The sequence below is a fragment of the Dama dama genome, chromosome 19 (genome assembly GCF_033118175.1).
Source record: "Dama dama isolate Ldn47 chromosome 19, ASM3311817v1, whole genome shotgun sequence".
Classification (NCBI taxonomy): Eukaryota; Metazoa; Chordata; class Mammalia; order Artiodactyla; family Cervidae; genus Dama; species Dama dama.
In genome coordinates, this window is record NC_083699.1 from 48,876,386 (window position 1) to 48,885,044 (window position 8,659).

At 35.2% G+C, this 8,659-nt stretch overlaps 2 protein-coding genes across 2 annotated transcripts in view; both read left to right on the forward strand.

Annotated features, from left to right (window-relative positions):
• SNX4 (sorting nexin 4) overlaps positions 1-1,621 on the forward strand; it is a 51,875-nt gene extending 50,254 nt beyond the window's left edge. The window contains exon 14 of the mRNA XM_061166970.1: positions 478-1,621. Coding sequence (XP_061022953.1) covers positions 478-525 — 48 coding nt within the window. The 3' untranslated portion in view covers positions 526-1,621. The remainder of the gene's footprint in view (positions 1-477) is intronic.
• Positions 1,622-2,136: 515 nt separating this feature from the next.
• On the forward strand, positions 2,137-7,753 carry LOC133074081 (small integral membrane protein 20-like). The gene is made up of 2 exons (XM_061168028.1): positions 2,137-2,278; positions 7,465-7,753. Exons 1-2 carry the CDS (start codon positions 2,137-2,139, stop codon positions 7,710-7,712), a joined length of 390 nt encoding a protein of 129 aa, XP_061024011.1. The 3' UTR covers positions 7,713-7,753.
• The last annotated feature ends 906 nt before the right edge of the window (positions 7,754-8,659 follow it).

Sequence of the window (8,659 nt, forward strand, 5' to 3'; positions counted from 1 at the left end):
TATTAGGTATATAATAGCATGTTAGTTTTTGCTAAATAGCCTGCTGTAACCATTGAGAGGGAGTTCATAACTTTTTAATCAAAATATTGGTTATTAGGTTAATAAATTAATAATATTTAATTGTTAGACTAATAGGTTTTTTTGTTTCAGATATTGCAAAACTTGTTTGCTTTATAAGTAGAAATGATATGAATATATGATATGAGTAAATGAGTCTTTCAAAAAGAAGTAGGAGTTCTGTATCTTTTTTGAAGACAGGCTCATACAGTGATTCTGTTACTTTTTTCACAAGTATTTCACTTTGACTTATATTTGCCATTGCCAGAAAAAGTGTTCTGTTTGTTGTACTTATTAATTATTCCAAAAGTTGAAACCTAACATACCAGTAAGCCAAGTACTTGACCTTTCAAAATCCTTCCAAAATCACATTTTAAGGTTTTTGGGCCTTTTTTTTTTTTGGTTTGTTTGTTTTAAAAGGGAATTCAAGTTTGGACCAATGCTAAGGAATGCTTTAGCAAGATGTAATCCTGTGAAATGAATTTCTCTTCAATCAAAGTACCCCAAAACAGAAGCACAAGTAAATAAAAAGATTTGTTACCCTGCATACACAAAAATATATAGTAAGTTGAGTAAGTTCAACTTTCGTTAATTTGATTATATTAATATAGCACAAAAGGATGTATTTTAATGAAGATTAAATATTATAATTTGAGGTTTTGGGGACTGGTGCTGATTGTAAAATGTTAATTAGATAAAATATACCAACAGATTGTCGCTTCTGAACCAGTGTCTGAATATCAAGATGTTAGGTCATTTCTAGAAGTTCGTTTCAGTGCCCACTGTTTCATATCTGCTTATGTAGGGAGTCTTTCCCTAAGACTGAATTCTTATCTTTATTTGGTAAGGCCCACTAATCTATCACAGGGTTAATTTTTCTTGCCTTACAGTTGAGCTGTTTGGTTTGACAAAGCTCAGCTGAAATTTAGTGTGAAATCTAAGAATTTCTCCTACATTCATTAATGCCCCCAAACATTACATACACTGGACAAATGCCTTCAGTGTGTGTTTTACCAGAATTTTGATACGGTCAAAATTTTATACTGCCAACAAAGAAGACTCAACTTCTCAGTGGAATACATTGTTATAATCTAGGAATTGCTATATAGAAAGTTTTGAGTATGTTGCATATACAAGCATTAAATTCTTAAATAATTCTTAACCTCAGTGATGAGCCTAAATTTACTCTGCTTGGCTCTCTACACATGGCATTTCAGGGTACAAGATGTAGCATTTCAATGTATAAGATATATGTAGTGAACATATGTATTATTATCTTCATTATTATCATCCTTTTTTATTGCTTGGCTATAATTTTTATAAAGATAAATTATATTGTGCTTTTGTGTATGTGTTTTTGTGGTATATGTTCAGAAGCCAAGCACCCTTGGAATTTGCCAGCTTTGCAGAACTCTACATGTGTACTCATTATTACTAATTATGTAAAAAAATTTTTCAGTACTGTTCAACATTTGACTTTTTTACATGTTTGAAATGTTGCTGAATTTTTGTGCTGTTTGCCAGACTTATACAGTAAATAAATGAAATACTGTGTTGATTTTCATATGATTTTTGTTATTTAACAAAGTGGTCTATATCTGTTAGTATCTGATGCCCTGTGGAAAAATAATATATGCCATATTATATTTTGAAGAGTTTAATTGTATAAATTTGTCTTATGCCAAAATGTTGGATTTCTTAAAAATAAGATGCTGAAATGATATATGATTTTTAAATGTTTACCTTTTTTTAAAAAAAGATAAAATTGTCAGGAGCAAAAGTCATCTTGATAGGTACACTTTTCATCCCACTGAAGTGTATCCTCTCTTGGCTCACAAAATAAAATAGCTTTCCATTTGGCCTTTAAAATCAAAAGCCTTTTCTTCCAACCTAACCTTATGCTAAATAGAAAATATATTAGAGGACTTCCCTGGTGGTACAATGGATAAGAATCTGCCTGCCAGTGCAGGGGACACAGATTTGATCCTTGGTCCGGGAAGATTCCACATAGCTTGGGCAACTAAGTCCATGAGCCACAACTACTGAGCCCCCACGCTCTGGACCTGTGAGCCACCACTCATGAGCTCCTGTGCTGCAGCCGCTAAAGCCCATGCACCAGAGCCTTGCTCCACAACACGAGAAGCCACTGCAATGAGAAGCCTGCTCACTGCAACAGGAGAAAGTCCAAGCAACACTGACGACCCAGCACAACCAAAAAAAAGTATTAGGTTTTTTTCCTACTACCTGACCTAATTTGAGAAGGTCACTAATACCTATGTTTTGAGATAAATTAGCAAAAATATTTTATTATCTCTGAAATATACAAAAAAAAGTTCATTTGGTTGTATGTATATTTAAGTAGGAATATCTTAACGGATTGAGTTTGAAAAAGTTTCACTTGATAGTACAATAATTCCTTTAAAAAGAACTCTTAAAGGAATTTTATGGTGAAAATCATTTTTGGTACTATTGTGTGTGTGTGTGTGCTCACTCAGGCGTGTCTAACTCTTTGTGACCCCATGGACTGTAGCCCACCAGGCTCTGTCTATGGGATTTCCCAGGCAAGAATACTGGAGTGGGTTGCCATTTCCTTCTCCAGGGGGTCTTCCTGACCCAGGGATTGAACCCACATCTCCTGCACTGGCAGGCAGATTTCTTTACCACTGCGCCACCAGTATGCATTTACCCTTTTCAGTATTTAAAAACTAGAACTCAAAAATGAATTATTTAAAAGGGAGATAGATCTCCAAAGATAAATATAAAAAGCTTAAAAATACATATATATATATATGTAAAGCTTGTATGAGCAATAACTAAAGACGACTTATTACATAAATGTAGATACTTCATAACAGGAAAATTTAATCTTTACAGTGTACCACTGATGCAGTTAGTGTAGTCAAAGCATTAAAATTAACTGAAGTCATACCTCACCTTCATTTATATCCAAAAACTTGGTGAATGAGTCATTGGTAATTACAACATAGCATCCAAAACAGGAACTGAGAGTTCTTAAAATTCAAGCATCTTTAGAATAAACACATATCCAGCTTGGAATGGAATGAAAAACCAGGGGTTATGTAACAGGAGTGCTAACTAGGCTTTGTATATTCTTATAATCATTTTTTATGTTTATATGCATACTCTCTCCATGGTAGAATTTACTGATTATCCTGAAAATATTTACCTATAAAAATTTTAGAAATTTTTTTTCAAGATTTAATAATCCAGAGAAATAAGCTAACAAAAGGCCAAATCAGTAAAATTGTACTTGCTTCCTTACTTTTGTAGCTTTAAATATTTATATATTTAAAAGAGCAGACTAGAGGGGGAGAAATGAGCAATAAAATTCAAAGTAAGTAGAAGAAAGAAATATTAAAAGCAAGAGCAAAAATCAGTGATATTGAAAACAGGTAATACAGTTAACAAAGCCAAAAGTTGGTCTTTGAGAATATTAATAAAATTAAACCTCTAGCAAAGTGATGGAAAAACCTAAAAGACAGATTATCCTTATCAGGAATGAAATCAAGAATGTTATTTAGATCTTTCAGCTGTTAAAAGGACAATAAGGAATATTATGTACAAATTTAAACCAATAAAGTCATCAAATTTCTTGAAAAATACAGCTTACTAGAACTGATACAAGACAGAAAATGTGAATAGTTTTAATATTAAAGAAATTATCAGAAATTTTCATCCAAAAGAACTCCAGGCCCACTTTGCTTTATTGGTGAATTCTAGCAAACATTTAAGGAGTAAAAAGCTTTAATTCTACACAGATTTTCAGAATACTTACCCTATTTTTTTTTTTAAATGTAAACAAGTATTACCCCAAAGCAAAATGAGCCAAAGACATTTCAAGGAAAGAAAGTGGCCATACCAATATATATCATGAACATAGATACAGAAATTATTGAACTATTAGCTAGTTGAATCCAGCAATATATAAAGAACATAATACCTTATGACCAAGTAGAGTTTATCTCAGAATGCAGGGTCGTTTTAAAATTAGAAGAGTCAGTTACTATAATTTACCATAATAACAAAATAAAGGAAATCCTTCATGACCACTTCAATACATGCAGACAGACATTTGACAGGATTCGACTCTGATTCACGACTTAAAACTCTGAGGAAACTAGGAATAGAAGAAAACTTAATTTGATAAAGTGCATCTGTGGAAAACCTACAGCTAACATCATATTTAATGTTGGGAAAGTCAAGTTCATTACTAGGCAACTCCCCGCTAGACAATATATGTCCCCATTTCCCCCTGTCCTCCCACCAGTGCTGAAATTCTTCTGGCTTTCTCCCTTCAGCTGTCTCCTTCCTGGATTGTTCCCTGTGCTCACTTTTCTCAGAATATTGTTGAACCTTGAAGAAGATGGCTGCCTCATTCGTAAAGCTTCTAACAGGAAATTCATTCACGTATGTTCACCAGGTGGACACTCCAAGTCCAAAAAGCCTGGGGAATGTTGATTCAGGAAATTTTATAAAATCATCCCCAGATGAAGGTGGAACTAGTTGATTCAGTAGCAAAAGTCCAAATGAATAAACCATCGTGTGATAGAAGCACCATCAGCAGGAGACGAGGAGAAATTCCTAAATACTCAGTTGTTAAGGCCTTGATTTCAGAGGATAATAGCTAACATGCATGACAATGCTATTCATACTACACCTAAAACTGAGGCACAGTGTCGCAGTGTGTTGGCCCAAGGTCCCATATATAGTAATGAGTAGAGTCAGAGTTTAAATGAACCCAAATAACATGGCTCTAGAGCCTGTACTTTTCGAGGCTTTTCCCTTTTTGAGGAGCAGAGACTTGGAGGAGACCCTCTGGGACAGACCCATGAGGATGGCAGAGGGATAGAAAAGGTAACTTTCATCATACTCAGATTGTAAGGTATTTGAAAGGAAAATGTCATGGGTATTTCTGAAAGTGGGAGCAGGGAGTGGAGACATGAGAGAGAAGCAGGCTCTGGTGAAATACTAGACTAATTCTCCAACTTTAATGTGTTTGTGAATTGCTTGGGGATCTAGTTAAAACACAGATTCTGATTGAATAGTTTATAGAGTGGAGCCTGAGAGTCCACATTTCTTAACAAGCTCCCAGATACTGGCAGTGGTACTGGTCACCCTTTCAGTAGTGAGGTGTTAAATGCATACATTTATATTATATTGGACATCACTAGCTATTAGGCCAATGACCTGGCCAAACAGATCTATTTTGATTCAGTTATTTAGAAAATATACAAAAATTTAGCAGTTATACAAAAAAAAAGAAAATTAGATAATAGCAACTTCTTAGTACTATGTCAAGTTTGGAAGTTTATATCAAAAGCAAGTTCTATGTGAAGCTTTAATGATAAAGATGAGTATATGGATAATAATTACATAAAAACACTGAAATTTTATAATGTGATAAAAATAGCATTTATGAGGCATTCATCAAATATTGTGGAAGATTTTCTATTAAATACAGTGATTTAGACTGTTCTTTTGGTTTATGTTTGCACCTCCTCAGAATTCATCTAAAATGGCAGTAAGGTAAAAAAAATTTTTTTGAGTACCATTAAGGGCAAAGGGAACGGAAGAGACAACAGTGTGTAAGAAATGTTGACAAAATCACAAAGTTTTGGAAGAATAAAAAGATGGAGAAGTGTTAATTGACTAAGCAAAATGGTGACAGCTGAAATTTATTAATACATGCTTATAGTGGGGTCTGCTAATAAGAAGTAAGCATATCTGCACAGCAGAATGTTAGAAAGACTTAGAAATTAGAGGAAACCAAATGAATGGGTGTAGAGTTAAAGGTAGGGGGAGGGGTCGGTGGAAAATCTATACCAAGAGCAAGTAGACGCCAGGACCTGACTCTTCTCCATATAATGAGGCAAGCACCATTGCACATTACTATGAAATTTCACATGAATAAAAAATTCCAGGAAAAGTGAATATACCGAGAATTGCCATCATCATAGCGTCAGGCTTCTCAATAGCAAAGTCTCTGAAAAGAATAATTCCTTCAGAATTCTAAAACTATTTCCAGCTTGACAGCCAAACTGTCAATCACATGTGAGGCAGAACAAAGACATTTTTGGATGCGTAGTCTCAAAAAATTCTCTTCCTATACATTTATTCTCAAAAAGCCATCAGAGGATGTGGTTCACCAAAGCAGAAGCATTGACCCCGAAGAGACAGGATACAGAAAAAGGAGATCCAGCATAGAAGGTAGATGACAGATATGCCCAGAATACAGTCAAAAGGAGTCACAGGAAGGCACTGTCCAGTGGGAAGCCAGAGATGGAGAGCTCCAGGAGGAAGAACAGCTGGGGAAAAGTTGTAATTTTAGGCTTCTGTATAGATTTGACAAATGTGGAATGTTGTATTTAGAGCCACTGGAGTGGGATGCTAGACATAGAAAACTAAACAATAAAAACAAGTCTATTATAATATTCAGGAGGAAAAGAAATGTTTTGCAGGAAGAGAATCATAATCAGAGTATACTACATGGCTCTGAAGTTAAATATTTACATAATTATAATAGTGGAAACCTGACAATCAGCTTATCCAGACATGGTGCTAACCACTGTAATGGTGGTTTGGGAGGGGAGATTAAGCATGCCAAATACTTAACTTAGTATGTCGATAAATCAAGACACAGCTCCAGAAGCATTGTTAAAAAATACAAAGATAAATGTCCAAAGAAATGGCAAAAAGAATTGAAGGGACTGAAGAATAGAGAATAGGTAGAAGGTGAAATAAGTGGCAGCTATTTTTGTCATAAACTTTTTTGTTAACACTATTGTGTTAATTCTCACAATATTTTGTGTGTATTGTGGAAATTCTCAAGCATACTCACAAGTATAGAGAAAAGTACAGTGAATCTCCATGTACCCCTCATCCAGCCCCAACAATTACAGATGTGGCCAATCACATTTCATCCATACTCTAACTAATTTTATTTTATATTGTAAATCTTTAAATATTATTTAGTTTTTAAAAAATTTACTGAAGTATAGTTGATTTAGAATGTTGTGTTAATTTTTACCTGACAGCAAAGTGATTCAGTTACACATATATGTTCTTTTTCTTTTCTGTTATGGCTTATTATAGGAAATTGTAAGTACTGTTTAAATTAATAGTTACATCCCTGCAGATGATAGGAATAATATTTGTGAAAAATTATCACTATACACCAAACTGCTTTGTGACCAAAGGGAAAATAACAGTAATCACTACCTCAGACAACATGACCCCATAGGAACCTTATCAAAGTTGGGTACATGTGGTAGACAGTATAATACACTAGAAATGAATATGGACATGAGTGATAAAAGTGAGGAAAACACACATCTTCTCTCCAAAAGTGGCTCCAAAGGAATTGTAACTAAAAGTCAGGAAATTAAGAGAGTCCCGGGCCCTCGGAGAATCCGGGTAGCCCCGGCGGGAGCCGTGTCCGGAGCCTGCGCACTGCTCTCATTTTCGGTGGCTTCAACTCCCTGATCGGCGCCGCCTTCTACCCCATCTACTTCCGGTCCTTAATGCGGCTGGAGGAGTGCAAGAAGGAACAAGCCATTAATCGAGCTGGTATTGTTCAAGAAGACGTGCAGCCACCAGGGTTGAAAGTGTGGTCGGATCCATTTGGCCGGAAATGAGAAGATTAACACCACTTCTAATTATGCAAGTAGACAGAGACTTCATGCTTTCAGTTCTGCAGAAAGTGCAATAAGTCACCTCGCTAGAGAGCAGTGGCTGGAGCAGAAAACTCTAGAAGGCCATAAAGAGTCCTGTGCATGAGGATTACGTCCCTTCTTAAAAGAACCCTGGAACAAATCATGCTATTAGGAGGGTTTTCATGATTTGGTTTCCTTTCTAAAAATGAAGCTGTCTCACTCAGCTGGGCTTGAAGGCTATCTACATATTATTCAGTCTCTACCTCTTAGCCAGCCGTGCTGTGATATGAATACAAGCAACCAGTAGACTGGGAAAGATCCTAGACTGTTCCATCCTCCAAATAGGAAATTTCAGGGGAAAACTACCATATTGAGCAGCCTCATAGGGCTCTTTGAAAATGTTAAAGTTGATAAAACTCTTTGAGGACAAGGTACATTGTACTCTTTAGGAATAAATAGTTCAACTTAACTATCTCATTAGGAAGGTTTCTGCATGTTGAGAAAGAAATTTGAAGCAAACTAAATGGGTCTGCATGCTTATTAGAAATCATTGTTGAATTGACTGAAGTGAAAATGTATATATTAAAATGATTTCTCTTACTTCAAAAAAAAAAGAAAGAAAATTAAAGAAGTATCAGGAATTAGGCTATCAGCAAAATATGGCTACAGCATACTGACATGAAACGGCAGTGTCCACATCTGCCCCTCCCCACTTACTATAGATAGTGTCATAAGTGATGGTTTCCAGTCACCACAGTACACTGCCTGCTCGTTAGAAACTTGGCTTAGTGTGCAAATTCTGCGCTCCTGTATGTGACAAGATGAAGAAAGGAGAAGTAGTTTGAGTCAATAGCTAATTCAGAGTATGTATAATAAAAATGTAAAAATAATTCCTTCTTTCTTCTAATATATAAGAAGCAGAGAAAAAG